Source organism: Megalops cyprinoides, chromosome 18, assembly GCF_013368585.1.
Source record: "Megalops cyprinoides isolate fMegCyp1 chromosome 18, fMegCyp1.pri, whole genome shotgun sequence".
Taxonomy (NCBI): Eukaryota; Metazoa; Chordata; class Actinopteri; order Elopiformes; family Megalopidae; genus Megalops; species Megalops cyprinoides.
In genome coordinates, this window is record NC_050600.1 from 30,370,963 (window position 1) to 30,387,890 (window position 16,928).

Here is a 16,928-nt window from a genome sequence, read left to right on the forward strand (position 1 = left end):
TACATTACATTCACTTAGCAGAGGCATTTAAACAGAGCAACTTCCAGCACAATTGAACATAAGTGTAATTCATACAAGTTAAATGAACAACCAGGCTAACAACACTCCCAGACTGTGAGTGTGAGCACAGTGATAAAACAGTCTGGAGCTGTGAGGGCCCTTGTCCCAGTGCTGGCGTGTGGTTTATGTGTTAGTAGGGTGTGACCCCTGCGCTGTGCGTTTGGGCAGGTGCTGAATGAGGCTGTCGGGGCACTCATGTACCACACCATTACACTAACCCGGGAGGACCTGGAGAAGTTCAAAGCGCTCCGGATAATCGTCCGGATCGGCAGTGGGTTCGACAACATCGACATCAAGTCCGCGGGAGACTTGGGTAAGCGCACATGCCCGAATCTCTGCCTACAGCCTTATAGTGAGGCAAACTGAACTCATCCCCACAAAACTGTAAAGGAAACCAAGGATAGGTCAATGAAAAAATGGTTGAGGAAAAAATTGATTCATTTTCCAGCACTCACATCCAACTGGATCTTTAACTTCATTTCAAATTTTCTGTAAATGTCAGTTAGTGTTTGAAAAAGAACACCAAGGAAGTGTTAAATTGGATGTCTCATGGTCCAGCCTCACATGGCCCTTACAAGACTAATTTACAGTTGTGGTGTCCAACCAGACACTTTCCCTGGGGTTTATTTTCTCCAGACCCATGATTTGTGCCTTGTATTTTAGGCTATTGTAACCTCCCTCCGTGTCTTAAATCAGTGCAACACACTATAGAAACATGTTGCCGTATACATCCACATGTGTGTTTGTATCTCATTGTCTATCTTTGATTTCTATTGCTCTAATTGTGTCCTATTGCGTCCATTATAAATTTTGATTTTGATCTCTCTGCACACAAATTGCTAGATTAATTAGCACAATCCCACCCATACCCTTCTTCTTAAAGACTGTCTCTGATATTAATTAGCATAATCCAACCCATGCCCCTTTTATTGAAGGGTAGTCCCTCTTTGTCTCCTCCATCTAAGGTCTGGGCTGTCTCATATCTAATGAAAGCCTCTCATGCTTTCAGAAACACTCTGCAGCCTGTCAGTGGGAGGGCAGGCTAATTAACAGGGCCTGTAATTAGTGCTTTAGGGGACAACATTGCTCTCATCATGTAACCTCCACCCCCACCCTCCTAATATTCCTTCCAACCACTCAGAAACTGAGATTACAATGGGGACCCTCCCTGAGTCCTTGTGTTTGTGGGAATTCCTGTGTATGAGCATTTGAGGGTGTGTGTATGTATGTAAGTGAAGGCCTGTGTATGAGCATTTGCCTGTATGTGTGTATGTTTGTGTGTGTGTGTGTGTGTGTGTGTGTGTGTGTGAATGCCTTAGTATGAGGATTTGTGTGTGTGTGAATACCTGTATATGAGCATTTGAAATTTGAGTGTTTGTGTGTATGGGGGCGATCTCCAGTCTCTGCCCTGTGAGACCTCATTAAGACTGTAATAGTAAAAGCTTTGGATGACAGATCTGCGGGAATCATGGGGGTCAAAAGTTCATTCATTTACACTGCTCATGCTAGCAGCTGTGCTGCACACAAACATGCACACAAGCACACATTACTAACTCGCACACATACGCACACACACACATACACACAAGCACACACTACTAACTCACGTACACACACACACAAGCACATATTAGTAACTCACACACATGCAGACACACATGCAGACACACACATACACACACACACACACACACACACACATACACATGCGTATATACATACATATGCATATGCACGAACAAGCACATATCACTCACTCTCACAGACACACATGCACATATACACCCATACACACATGGGCCCACATGGAGTGGACTGCAGGCTAGCTTTGGCTCGCAGCTGAGAAAGCAGAAATGACAGAGGGAGAGCTTGTGTGAATAAATAAAAAGGTAATTAGCTGCAGTGGGGCATGTTTTATATATTTATGTTGGGGTTTTACATTAGGCATGTTTTACCTGAGCAAATATAGCCTCAGTGCCTGCCTGCTTCTGCTGCTTCTCTCTGTACAGCCTGACTCCTTCTCTCAAGCCTCTGCTACAGGATACTGCACTATTTAAATCACATCAACTTGCTTTATCCAATGACACTACTTCATTTACTGTCACATAGGAAAATGAATGTCCACGTGTCCTCAAAAAAGTGTTATTGAGGGGATGTGGTCAAAGGACTTTCTTTGAGTGTGTGTGCATGTGTGTGTGTGTTTGTGTGTGTGCGTGCGTGTGTGCGCGCAGTACAGTGCTCAATACCCAATGTGTGTGTCGTTCTCCCTGCAGGCATTGCAGTGTGTAACATGCCGGCTGCGTCGGTGGAGGAGACAGCAGACTCCACGTTGTGCCACATCCTGAACCTATACAGACGGACCACCTGGCTGCACCAGGCCCTGCGTGAGGGCACGCGTGTGCAGAGTGTGGAGCAGATCCGTGAGGTGGCGTCCGGAGCCGCCCGTATCCGCGGAGAGACCCTGGGCATCATCGGCCTGGGTCAGTGTCTCCTCATCTCACTGACCCTACCACACCTCTCACACTGACTCTGGTTCTCACTCTGACTCTGGGTCAGTGCTGTCTCATCTATTGCCCCCACTGTGCCTGTCACAGTGATATTCTGCTAACATAGAACAGTGCGAATTGAAAACACCTTTAAAGAACCCAGTGAGAATGTCACAGGCCACAGTGCTGAGAAATGACTCTCTCTAGTGGAGAAAGGTGGTTTACTGGGGGAGGGGTCCAAAAGGCTGGAGCAGCAGCTGGTCCAATGTGTGGTACGTCAAAAAAGTCCCACCTCTGGTGGGGCCAGCTCTGTGTGAATCAGCCTGCTAACAGCACACTGTCTCTAACCCTTGGCAGGAATTTCTACCTCTGGAGACCTTTCAGTGGTATCTGCATATTTAATTCCATAAGTTGGCAAAGGTAAAAGAGGAGTTTGCTCTGAACTAATTTGGTCCCAGCTCATACTAAGTTGTGTAAGTACACTGTACGCTGTGAGACTGCCCATCAGTGCCATAGATAAATTATTGTTGGGGTTATGTTCATAACAGGAGGGTCAGAAGAGCCTGTAGGGTTGTGGTCAGTGTTAGGGTTAACACCAGAGGTGTTCCTAACCTATGTAATTATACATATCCAAAAGCTCGTATTTGGTGCAAGCAACTGCTGTTCCTAAGGAGTTTCAGTGTGGTTACATATGCACATTAATGCAGTGATTAATGCATAATGTATTCTTATTTTGTATATATCCTTCTAGGGTTTCTGTTGGCTCCTGAAAAGGATGAGCACAGAGAATTTGGGCATCTGTAGCTTGTTGCACTGAGCTGCTCCTATCCATAACCTCTCCTTTGCTCCTGGGTTCACATTTGGGGGTGCTGGTGTCATGGGAAATGGACTTTAGGTGTGTTCACATTTGGGGGTGCTGGTGTCATGGGAAATGGACTCTAGGTGTATTCACATTTGGGGGTGCTGGAGTCATGGGAATTTTCTCTAGGTGTGTACTGAAAGCAGCTCAGATGATTCATACCAAAAAGTGCAGCATTATTGATTCCACTCCCAACCTGCACAATGCCACACTCCTCCAATTCATGCTGGGAACTTGAGAGTGAGGCGTGATATCATGGCCTTCAGGATGATCAGATGGTCGGAGTGATCCACCCCCCACGCCATAATAACACACTGATAGGAGGATTACCCCATGTACATCAGATCCTTTGTCTAGAGACACTTGACTGTCTGATGAGAGCTACCCACAATGCCTTCTCTGTTGATAAGAGGTACCCATAATGTCTCTGTTGATGACAGATACCCATAATGTTTTCTGTCTGATGAGAGCCACCCCTAATGCCATTCCTGAAAGAGGGGAAGCCTCCCAGCTCTAAAATGAAAATCTGTCAGTCTTTGTCAGTCTTGCATTGATACAGATTAACCTCTATGGTGTAGAATGTAATTTACATCACATGTTGTCATGCTGCAGTATGTTCAGTGATATGTTGATGAATGAGCCTGCATGAGAGTGGTATGTCCATGGATAGGACAGGTACAGTTTCCCTGGTAACAGCCTCTTATGTCTCTCACATATGTTCAGGGCGCGTTGGCCAAGCAGTGGCACTGCGAGCCAAAGCCTTTGGCTTCAGTGTGCTCTTCTATGACCCCTACCTGTCGGATGGGATGGAGCGGGCATTAGGACTGCAGCGTGTCACCACCCTGCAAGACCTCCTCTTCCACAGCGACTGTGTCACTCTCCACTGCAGTCTGAATGAGCATAACCACCACCTCATCAATGACTTCACCATCAAACAGGTATGGCTTTACCCATGACCTCACCGTCAAACAGGTAGGGCCTAGGGCCTCATCCACGACCTCACCTTCAAACAGGTAGGGCCTCATCCACAACCTCACCTTCAAACAGGTAGGGCCTCATCCACAACCTCACCATCACTGGTCCCTTGTGACGCTGTGCATTCTAAATGATTGCTTGACGATCATTTAAAAAAAGTTTGTTTCTCAGATGTGAGCGTTATTTTTGGTGGCCTTGTCCATGTCCCCAGCATGAGAGAGAGCACAGTATTAATATAGAGAGTGGGCAGCTTCTAGAATAACTGATTTACAGTTTTTTACAACCGTTTTCACACTTAAGTCAATACCATGGCCACTTTTTCAAAACTCTTAACACAGTGTGCTTAACAACCATGCATATGAGCACATCAGATAATCTTTCATGCAAAATGCACTACAACCACCAAAACACTTCATACTTCACCCAAAAGTGACTCGTGCTGCCATAACAATAGCAAATGCTCTCTCCCAGCAAAACTACTGTCACTCAAAATACAATGGACTAAAAAACAGAAACAACTTGAAGCATTGCAAAATGCATATATTATGTGTTGCTGTATCCTCTGTTTTGCATAGATTACTGCTGCATTGCAAAAAAGGAAAGTTTACAGTACATATTGTAATACCAAACAAATAAATCTGAAATGCTACAATATGCCTCATGACAGCTCTATGCTACAATTTCTGATTTATACTATAGTACAACAAAAAGTCTGCAGATGCTTTTCATTTCTAGTACAGTAAGTGAAACAACAACACATGATACTACCACTAGAAGTCTGCTGTAGCCCTAATGCTGATCCATGGTGTCCTCTGTATATTGGGTCAAATTTTTATGAATTTCACATTCACTGCAACATTCTCCCTTGCCTTGAACCTTTAGAAAAAATCTTTAGCATATCTTATCCACCCGTACAATCCCCCACACCCAAGGTGCGAAATACGGGGGGTCTCGGGGGGTCAGGGGCTCCTTGATTGACACTTGAGACCCCCTGAAAGCCCCAACAGCAAAATTTTGGGGGGTGGGGGGGGTGGTCTCTGGAAAAATCTTGAAAAAATTATTTGTTACTTGCAATTGTCACTAAAAATGTCTTTTAACCCTTAAAGCCCGACAGACGCAGCCTGTGTCCAAATTCCCATCCCTTCTTCCCAGTTGAATTGCTCACAAAGTATTCATCGCTGATGATGATAGTTGCTTGTCTATGCGACGAAGTGTTGGCAAGAAAAATAATTTACAGTTTTTTACAATTGTTAACATCCTTTTGTCCAATCTGTAGTCACATTTTCAAAACTCTAAGCACAATTAGCACAACATCTGTCTGTTGTGGACCATACCACTAACACAATTCATGTTGTTTTCACAGAATATGCAATTAACACGTTTCTAAAATGCTTAAATTTTCTTTACATACAAGCTTACCCAATACCAAAATTATGGATCTTTCTTGTCTTGTTTACAAATGCTTGCACACAGCATGCCAGAAATGAAAACCTAATGTTCAAAACCTAATGTTCAAAACCTTAAATATAGTATAAAGCCTCTACTTCTGCAACAACAGCAGCTCAATAGCTATACTGAAACAGCTGATAAGCATTTTTGAATGAGCAGATCATTGAAACATTGAGAAATAGCTGATTTAAGTTGTGTAAAATAGACCAACCACAGCTGATTCCAATCTTAATTGGAGACATAGCCAGGTGTTGAATTTCTTTCAATTACATGGACATATACAGTAAAAAGGAGACATTTTGGATTGATTTTGTTCAATGTGGATACAGAACAACACAGAGGAGCAATGGATTTCATATTGTCTATTGTATGCAAGTGGAACTTAAATGTGAAAAGTAATGCAGTTTTTGTAATGCATCAATTGTTAGTATTTTGAAAGTCATTGTGCTATGATTGACTGTATGCTCCTCTTGGATAGAAAACGTGTGCTAGAAAATGTGCTAGTGTTTTGAAAGAATGATCTGATATTGAGTCAGGTTTGCCGTGTTTTAATAGTTAGTGTTTGTAGAGAGGGTTTTTTTGCATTTTGAAATGTAGAGTTGGCATTTAATGAAGAAAATATGGTTTTGAGCAGAAAATTAACTATTTGGCTAATTGTGTAACGTAGATGTGTTGCTGTGTTAAGAGTTTAGAAAAAGTATCTTAAGTATAGGTAAAAGGTTGTTAGCAATTGTAAAAAACTGTAATCATAATTACATCTGCATACAGCTCTGTGTCCATCTCCACACCCATTACTCTTGTTTGAATTACTCATGAACTCATTATTGCATAGATATCACATGAAAGCGGAACCAGAGCCTTGTAATGATGCTAGTCACGTATTTGTACATACCAAAGTAATCACGTTATGAAGACAGATCAAACTTCTGCAAAGTAATATCTTTACTAATTTCTTCACCCATTTTCACACTCCTGCTTCTCAGTTGAGTAAGTCACGAAGTCCCTATGCCCACAAGACATATCAAAATAAACAATAATAATAATTTAACAATTTAACAATAATTTACCATTTTCGATGATACTAGCTGTTTCGAGTAATTGTTGTCGAGCAATCTGGTTTTGAAATCACAGCAAATTTCTGCATTGTCTCCAACATACGACTGACATTACATCCCAGTTTGTATGAAAAATAAAAACAAAATAATGTATTTGCTTTTCATTGCAATGATTCAAAAGTTGTGGTCAAAAGACGTGTGTAGGTTTTCATAAAATGAAGCACATTCTCACAGTCCACACACTACATACAATTATTTATTTACTTCTTTATTTACTATCCACAACGACCCCCCCACCAAAAAAACTCTCGTATTTTGAAACCTAAATGTTGGCAGGTATGGGTAGGGAGGACCCCCCGATTGCCACCGGGTATTTTGCACACTGCCCACACCCCATAAATATTTGAAGCCAAGCAGCTATCATGACACCAAGATCAAACTTTTTGATCTGTTGTTTTGCCTGTCACAATACTGTAGATACCACTATTGAGTGTGGTAAATTTACTGTAGTTGCATTCTTGGGTCACTTTCTCTCACTGATGATTTACATATACAGCAGTAATAGCGGAAAAATCTCTTCAGTGACAACTACATCTATATTTTGCCTATATACATGCAAATTTCAATGCAAATATGACCACATACAAAAGTGGTAACAAGGCAACAAACTTTATGCTAAAATCTGAATAATCTGTTTTATTTCAAGCATATAGTTTCATTTGTCTGTCAAAATGCAGCATATTTTCATCTACAGTGATCTAAATTTTGTTAGGTTTTGAACTGAAAGTTAACTGTTTTGAACACAGTATCTAAATGTCTGCAAAATTTGCTGTAGTTGTACAGAATTTTGATAGTGGTGAACACTGACTGAGAGAGGTATTCATGAATTTTGGAAGAAGTGGTGATTGAATGCATTTTGTATCAAAGCAACGCAAAAGTATACGCAGTTTAGTTCACATAGTCTACTGATATGGTGAATGTGTTAAGTGTTCTGAAAAAGTGGACATGGTATTTAGATTCATTATATGGACAAAAGTATTTGGCCACACCTGTTTTTCAGGGTTTGGACTAGGCCCCTTACCTCCAGTGAAGGGCAATCTTAATGCTTCAGCATACCAAGACATTTTGGACAATGCTATGCTTCCAACTTTGTGGCAACAGTATGGGGAAGGCCCTTTTCTATTCCAACATGACTGTGCCCCAGTGCACAAAGCAAGAACTATAAAGACATGGTTTGATGAGTTCGGTGTGGAAGAACTCATCAAACTGGCCTGCACAGAGCCCTGACCTTAACCCCATCGAGCACCTTTGGGATGAATTGGAACGGAGATTGCAAGCCAGGCCTTCTCGTCCAACATCAGTGCCTGACCTCATAAATGCTCTACAGAATGAATGGGCACAAATTCCCACAGAAACACTTGAAAATCTTGTGGAAAGCCTTCCAAAAAGATTGGAAGCTGTTATAGCTGCAAAAGGGGGACCAACTCCATATTAAAGTATATGTATTTGAATACAATGTCATTACAGTCCCTGTTGGTGTAATGGTCAGGTGTCTGAATACTTTTGTCCATATAGTGTACGTGTGAACATGATTGTAAAAAACTGTAACATTCCCCCAAAACTCCAGTCTCTAATTCAGGCCTTGTTATGTGGCCTCAGGAAAAGCCTGGTAAGTACAGGCTGATTGAAACATCATTAGCGCTCTGTGTCTACTATTGGGAAGAAGTTGTTAGCATCTTTTAATGCACTATCCTGGATGTTAAGCACACCACTCCTTTTCTGTCAACCCCTTAAAGGTCCTTCCCTTTGATAGTAGCTGCCCACTAGTGATCAACCAAAGATATCTGTTTGAAACCTTGTAATTCTTGTGACTTTGAGAACAAAAGGGGATTACAAGATGCAAGCCTGGCGAAATGCACTGAGATATAAGTTGTTCACAACTTGCAAATATTTTTTCCAATTAAAATCAATATCTGCTGATAAAATGAGGTCTGTTTTTCTTGTTTGGTGAGTGTGAGGTAATTTTCAATTTATTTTATTTTCAATCTACTTCTTGCATCTGTCAGCACTTCATTCACATTGTACACTATTGCAGTGTGTTCATAACTTATGGAAATAACCTATGGAAAATTCACTTAACATTTTCTCTGTGTGTGTGTATGCACGTGTGTGTGTGTGTGTGTGTGTGTGTGTGTGTGTGCGCGTGTGCAGATGCGGCAGGGTGCCTTCCTGGTGAACACAGCTCGGGGGGGGCTAGTGGATGAGAAGGCTCTGGCCCAGGCTTTGAAAGAGGGGAGGATACGAGGAGCCGCACTTGATGTCCATGAGTCAGAACCCTTCAGGTAAGCATGTGTACTCATGCCTTGACTCTGCTCTGGAAGGACTTACTCACTCACAATGCTCCATTACTGCCTGCTGTCCAAGAAACACACCTGCAGCGAATGCTGCATTACTGTCTCCTCTCTGCTAAAGACACCTGCAGAGAATGCTGCATTTCTGTCTGCTCTCTGAGAAACACACCTGCAGAGAATGCTGCATTACTCTCTGTGAAACACACCTGCAGCAAATGCTGCATTACTCTCTGTGAAACACACCTGCAGCAAATGCTGCATTACTGTGTGCTCTCTGTGAAATACACCTGCAGAGAATGCCTCATTACTGTCTGCTCTCTGCTAAAGACACCTGCAGAAAATGCTGCATTACTGTCTGCTCTCTGCTAAACACATCTGTAGAGAATGCTGCATTACTGTCAGCTCTGTGAAACACACCTGCAGCAAATGCTGCATTACTCTCTGCGAAACACACCTGCAGCAAATGCTGCATTACTGTCTGCTCTCTGCTAAACACATCTGCACAGAATGCTGCATTACTGTCTGCTCTCTGCTAAACACATCTGCACAGAATGCTGCATTTCTGTCTGCTCTCTGTGAAACACACCTGCAGCAAATGCTGCATTACTGTCTCCTCTCTGCTAAAGACACCTGCAGAGAATGCTGCATTACTGTCTGCTCTCTGTGAAACACACCTGCAGCAAATGCTGCATTACTGTGTGCTCTCTGTGAAACACACCTGCAGAAAATGCTGCATTACTCTCTGCTCTCTGTGAAACACACCTGCAGAAAATGCTGCATTACTGTCTGCTCTCTGCTAAAGACACCTGCAGAGAATGCTGCATTACTGTCTGCTCTCTGTGAAACACACCTGCAGAAAATGCTGCATTTCTGTCTGCTCTCTGCGAAACACACCTGCAGCAAATGCTGCATTACTGTCTGCTCTCTGTGAAACACACCTGCAGAAAATGCTGCATTACTGTTTGCTCTCTGCTAAAGACACCTGCAGAGAATGCTGCATTACTGTCTGCTCTCTGCTAAACACATCTGCACAGAATGCTGCATTTCTGTCTGCTCTCTGAGAAACACACCTGCAGAGAATGCTGCATTACTGTCTGCTCTCTGTGAAACACACCTGCAGCAAATGCTGCATTTCTGTTTGCTCTCTGCGAAACACACCTGCAGCAAATGCTGCATTACTGTCTGCTCTCTGTGAAACACACCTGCAGAAAATGCTGCATTACTGTTTGCTCTCTGCTAAAGACACCTGCAGAGAATGCTGCATTACTGTCTGCTCTCTGCTAAACACATCTGCACAGAATGCTGCATTTCTGTCTGCTCTCTGAGAAACACACCTGCAGAGAATGCTGCATTACTGTCTGCTCTCTGCGAAACACACCTGCAGCAAATGCTGCATTACTGTCTGCTCTCTGCTAAACACATCTGCAGAAAATGCTGCATTACTCTCTGCTCTCTGCGAAACACACCTGCAGCAAATGCTGCATTACTGTCTGCTCTCTGCTAAAGACACCTGCAGAGAATGCTGCATTACTGTCTGCTCTCTGTGAAACACACCCGCAGAAAATGCTGCATTACTCTCTGCAAAACACACCTGCAGCAAATGCTGCATTACTGTCTGCTCTCTGCTAAACACATCTGCAGAGAATGCTGCATTTCTGTCTGCTCTCTGTGAAACACACCTGCAGCAATCCAGCGAGCCGGTCATTATTGCGAAATAAACCTCGACAGGGTGATGCAGGAACCCAACGCGAAGCGGAGAGGTCTTGAATCACCCTGAAAGGGTTTATTTCGCAATAATGACTGGCTCGCTGTACATTATTCTGCTTATTACACAGCTACGTACTAAATAAATAAATAATTTGACACAAAATACTGATTTTATTGATTTAAAAATGATTTTATTGCTTAGTATAGTCCGTTAGATTAGTATAGAACGGTAGAAATAGTCCGTTAGATTCTACGGTTGGAACTGCGTCCATAGCAACGTAAACTCTGTAGCCTTCTTAAGACTAGCCTACTTAGTGTTATAATTGACGTTAAATTGAACATTTCAAAGATCACCAAATTTCTCTCGGACATCTCTTGTCAGAAACACTTCCTCCTGGGAAAAAATCAAAGCCGAAATCCTAGGAGTATGGTCGTTATCTCACGTTAAGCGTTTTCCTCTCCATTAACGCCCATAATAAGGAAACAGACCTTGCTCTCAGCCGAGAACTGTCTCATTGTGTAACTGTACACATCCTGTCCCCGTACTGTCGCTATACTTGCTGTATGCACTTTTGTAAGTCGCTTTGGATGTCATAAACACTATCTCCTATCAAAAAAACAAAACAAAACTGAAACCCAATGAAAGGGGTAACTATCTGCCGTTAAGCCATTTCTTCTCCATTGACCCCCACTATAAGGAAAAAGCTTAACATAGCATTATGGACCAAAACAGCGATGTATCAGGACTGCACTTCTCTAACACGTTTCTGATCATGACCACGTTCAAGAACCAATACGACGACCCCATGGGTTTAATATAAACACTGAAGTTTTCCCCATAGAAACCCATTATAAAGACACTGCTTGCGGCTGGCCTACAGTTGGCCTATTGGGAATATCTTAACGCAAATTTTCATGTTTAACCTGTTAAGACATCACTTGAGCTACAGCCTACACTGGGGTGGTGATCAGCAATGTGTAGGCCTGCTGTTGCAATAAGGAATATTAAGGCTTTTCTGCCATTATAAGAAACAAGCTTAACGTGGCTTAATGTACCTATAAACATCGATCAAAGAAGACCAAATTTCTCTCATACATCTCTTGTCAGAAACACTTTCACATATCACAAAAATCAAAACCGAAATCCAAGGAATATGGTTGTTATCTTACGTTAAGCCTTTTTCTTATGCCCGGTACTGAATAAAATCGGTGTATCATAGTTTGTTGTTTGTTTTATAGCTAGGCTACTTTTTCAGTGTGCCGCAAGCTAACTTTAGCTTGCAAGCTAGCTAGCTAGTTGATACACCTATCTAGTAGGCTATCTACCTAGATACACTAGCAAGCTAATTTTTACTTCGATAGAAATTGAAAAAAAGCACAATAAATTCCAAATGTTAATAAATGCTCACGCTATTACGATCCATATCCAATCCAAATCCAGAAATGCCAGACACAATTGTGTCGTCTTTTACATATAATATGTAATACGTATATATTTTTTTTATATTTGGCGGGAAAGCTGGCACAATAATGTGCCGATCTCCATCAGATACATTATGTAGGACGTGAGCTTGGTACCTAATATTAAGTAGCCTACTCATTGTGTAGATTTGCCCCGTTTGTGTGCTGCGTAGCTATAATTGTGACAGTAGAGTGGGCTGTGAGCATTCATTTTTCGCCTTAAGAATATGTTAGGCCTGCCTTTTCCTGGGTTAGGCCTTTACCAACAAAGCGATTGGCCACACTGAGCGTTACGGCCAATGCCATTCATATTTCAAGGAATGGTCTGTCTTCTCCTTTTTAATATCTCCGACACACCTCTCTCCCTCAATTTTCAATTTCAAATTTCAATTCCAAAGAGCTTTATTGGCATGACAAATATAGGCTACACATAGGTACACATCTCTGTCTGTCGTGGAGCGTTCACAAATCGGAAATCTCATGGTACGCACTGTGCGTACAGCCGTACAGCTGCAGGCGCCCGTGATTATCACTACCGGTTATTGCTCAAGTTAGTATGTAGCAATAGGCAACTAGGAGAGGCGCTCACCAGATCTGCTGCCACTGCCTGGACTGGAAGACAGGATCTTGCTCCACTTTTCCTTATCTGTAATGGTTGGAGCCCAGTAGCTCCTCAGGCTGCCCTCACATCTGTGCCCAGTCACAGACATTATCTCCCTAGTCTCAAGACCAGCCTGAGAGAGGAGTAGGACAGCTGTGCTCCTCAAGCTGTGATTGGTGTACCTCCTTGAAAGCCCGGCTGCCTGGCTGATTTGGGGTAACATTTGCCCAAGGAAATTGTGATGAGCTCACGAGAGGACCACACTGTTCGGTGTTCTGTTCAGTAGCTGTTGGTGTTTTTTAGTGGGTGAAGCTAGAAAGCTTTAGCGTCAGGAGGGCAAAGGCGTAGGCGTCATTTACGCTGGGAACGCTGGGGACATATCCCCACCACTTTTTGTCGTGTTCTGACGTTTCCCGTTTTTGCGAATGTTTTTAATTACAGATTTAAATACCATATTGGTGGATTTGAAGGTAGCACAATTCATTATGTCAACTTTGAGAAGTGTCGACATATCCCAGCCCTAATTGCTATGTAACTGCCAATCGGGTAAGTTTTACCGTTGGAATTTTGAACAGATGCACAGAATGACCGCAGCACCTGATTGAGGTTTTCTGCCCCGTAGTCTGTTGATATTTTCTTTACGATAAACCAGTCTTTAAACACTGCCATAGCCCATACCGTTTTCCATTTAGTGTTTATTTCATGTCTGTCGTCTTCAATTTTGTCGATTTCTCTGTCATGCAGCTCTTTGTGTCTTTTAACCTCTCTTGCTTTTTCTGCGCCGTTTTCTTGTTCTCTTTTTCTTTTCTTTACTGGGGACAGTTCAGCCATTAACCATGAATCGAAAGTTTTGTACTCTCCAAATATATTAAAATTAATATTATAAAAATCTTCCATGGTGTTTTCTGATGGAGCAACCTTTTTTGCCACAGGGTGTCGCGAATGAGCTGACGTTGTCAATTTGATTATTAAGGCAACAGAATTTACTGGACTTCTTTCTGCGGATTGATATGATTGGACGTGGTCCTTCAGAGTCTATGATCAGAGCTGCATCCATAACAACGGTCTGTTATTCATAGCAGCGGTCTGCTTTTCAGAAATAACAGACCGTAGAATGCCATAATTGACCAATCAGAAGCGAGTATTCAACAAAGCCGTGTAATAAGTTACATTAATGTTTCTTGTGGCAGATGTTGTTGCATTAATGTTGCAGTTATCAGAAATATTTGTTAGCAGATGTAAGTTGTGACATAAGTATATTTATCTTTGTGTTAAACATATGTAAGGCATATGAAGCATCTTTTTCAAGGGTGCTGATCATGCTTCAGATGTAAAGACTGAGATGATGACCTTAAAACTGGGCAGGCTGAATTTTGGTGAGTGATGTAGTCACGGCTGGGGTGGCTTGTTTGGGTTGCCATGGTAACCTGCTCTGTGTGTCTCAGTTTCAGCCAGGGCCCCCTGAAAGATGCACCTAACCTGATCTGCACCCCCCATGCTGCCTGGTACAGCGAGCAGGCCTCCATAGAGATGCGGGAGGAGGCAGCCAGGGAGATCCGTAGAGCCGTCACAGGTGAGGTCATGTCCCTGCCCCCTGCTGCTTACTCACTAAAGAGGCTGCATTGGGGGCGGGGTCTCCTGGTCATTTTTAAAGGCCAAGTGCAGTCATTCAGTAATACAGGTCAGGAATGTGCTGCCCTGCGCTGCAGACAAGTTGGTGGCATATGTTCTATAGATACCTTGTGTCCTGTAGCTGCTGTGCATGTGTCCTGTAGTTGGTGTGTGTGTCCTGTAGTTGATGTATGTCCTGTAGCTGATATGTGTGTGTGTGTGTTCTGTAGCTGCTGTGCATGTGTCCTGTAGTTGTTGTGTGTCCTGTAGCCGGCAGTAACAGGAAGTATTTTCATTTGTCTACATCAGATCTCTCATGTTGAACTGTTGGAAGAGGAGAAAAATGAGCAGCCCTATGGATCTGTGCTACTGTGCACCTCTGACAGAATAATGAGAGCAAAGATTATTACCGCTCCTTGGAGGTTGTCACAGTAATAATAATAATAATAATAATAAAGATGACAATCATGGATGGATGATGGTGATTATAATGATAATAAAAATGATGATGATGATCAGCAGTAATGCTGATAATATTAATAAAGATGATGCTTCTGATGATGGTAATGATGATCATGCCACTGGATCACAGTGATGTTAGTGAAAATGATGTTGATTATGGCATGGAAAGATGAGGACGATGATGATCATAGTGATGTTAATGAAGATGATGATGATGAGGAAGGGTAATAATAATGATGATAATATAGATGGTGACTGATCTGGGCGTTTTGATTCCTTGTTCCCAGGCCGCATCCCCGACAGTCTGAAGAACTGTGTGAACAAAGACTACCTGAGCCAGGCCACACACTGGGCCAGCATGGACCCATCTGCTATTCATCCAGAGCTCAATGGAGCATACAGGTAACACACCTCTCCCCTGCTGTCCCCCCTTGCCCCCTCCTACATCCTCACTGTTCCCAGGTCAGTGCTCTCACCCCCGGTGTCCCCCTTGTCCCCCTGTTTGGACCTCACTGGAGATCTACAGCAATAACGCCTATCATGAGAAGATAGCCTTTGTCAAACTAGCTTAGACCACAGTGCGCAGAAGACTTGACACTCTCTTTGAAAGCAGTGGCCTAAAATGGTTTCCCCCTCTTCCCGGGTACAGGTACCCACCCGGTGTGGTGAGCCTAGCCTCTGGAGGCCTCCCTCCCACTGTGGAAGGAATCGTGCCCAGCGCCATGCCTATCTCACACGGCCTGCCCACCGTTACCCATCCCCCCCACGCCCCCTCCCCGGGCCAGACAGGCAAACCGGAGGTGGACAGAGAGCAGCACCCCAGCGACCAGTTGTAGCCCGGCCCCACTCCTGTCCAATCATGGAACACTCCCTTTCCTTACCCCGCTCCCCATGAGAGTCTGGAAACATAATTGGTTAACAAACAACAGCGACGAAACCAGAGATTCACAGGACTTGCATTTCTCTGACCAGTCCAGAAAAGAAGTGACAATGAAACCTTTGGTTCCTTTAAAGCTGTTTTTTTGTGCAGGAGAACAATGTCATGGATTTGCAAAGAAACAACAGAAGAAAAAGAGAGAGAAACCCCTAAGTATAAATTGTAGTTTGTCCCTGTACAGTGGGCTAATTTTACTGTTTCTGTGTCCTATGGGCTCCTTGTTAAGCAAGAGTAGTTAATTATATCATGAATGTAACCTGTTTGTGTACAGTTTTTAGAACATAAAAAGGATTTGTTTGTTTAGCACTGAAAAAGTCATGTCAATCCAGGGGAGGCATTTAACCAACTAACTGATTTTGAAGACGACTAAACAAATCTGTTTTTATATGTTTCAGTAGGCCCACAAAGAGCCAGTTTTGCGAACCTTCTCAGGAAATTCAATTGTGTTCCCTCTTCTTTTCCTCTCTATACCACATAGTGCATTGTTTTTGTACCTGCTTGTCTTTTTATTTTAAAATAATTTGGTAAAGAGTAACACCCCCCCACCCCCACCTCCTACAGCAGAGTTCCATTGCCTACGTTGGCTCCTTCCTGGTAAAGTGGTAGGCTAGCAATATTTTTTTTTGGTTAAACAAAAAAAACCAAGATGAAAAGAAATGTTTGTGACTGTATCCATTTGTATGAATTATTTTAAAAAGGAATAAAAGTCAGTTAAAGCTCTCGTCTTGTGTCTGTGTGTGCTGGTGGGAACTGTGTTCTTATTCAGACCTGGTTCCTGATGCCATTTCACAAGACGTTCAGAATGGCCACCTCAGGCTAGAGTCAAGAAGTCCACAAGGTCTAATGACTCCAAAATGGTGTCTGGACCACTCAGCAAACATTTACATTAATTGTCAATTATAGAATAGTATAAT

General features: G+C 42.8%; 1 protein-coding gene across 3 annotated transcripts in view; it reads left to right on the top strand.

Annotated features, from left to right (window-relative positions):
• Positions 1 to 16,616, top strand: part of ctbp1 (C-terminal binding protein 1) — an 87,635-nt gene extending 71,019 nt beyond the window's left edge. For all 3 annotated transcript variants that reach the window (XM_036551688.1, XM_036551687.1, XM_036551689.1), the window contains exons 3-9: positions 229 to 373; positions 2,334 to 2,540; positions 4,129 to 4,343; positions 9,096 to 9,226; positions 14,450 to 14,577; positions 15,365 to 15,479; positions 15,727 to 16,616. In XM_036551688.1, coding sequence (XP_036407581.1) covers positions 229 to 373; positions 2,334 to 2,540; positions 4,129 to 4,343; positions 9,096 to 9,226; positions 14,450 to 14,577; positions 15,365 to 15,479; positions 15,727 to 15,913 — 1,128 coding nt within the window. In that variant the 3' untranslated portion in view covers positions 15,914 to 16,616. The remainder of the gene's footprint in view (positions 1 to 228; positions 374 to 2,333; positions 2,541 to 4,128; positions 4,344 to 9,095; positions 9,227 to 14,449; positions 14,578 to 15,364; positions 15,480 to 15,726) is intronic.
• Positions 16,617 to 16,928: the final 312 nt, after the last annotated feature.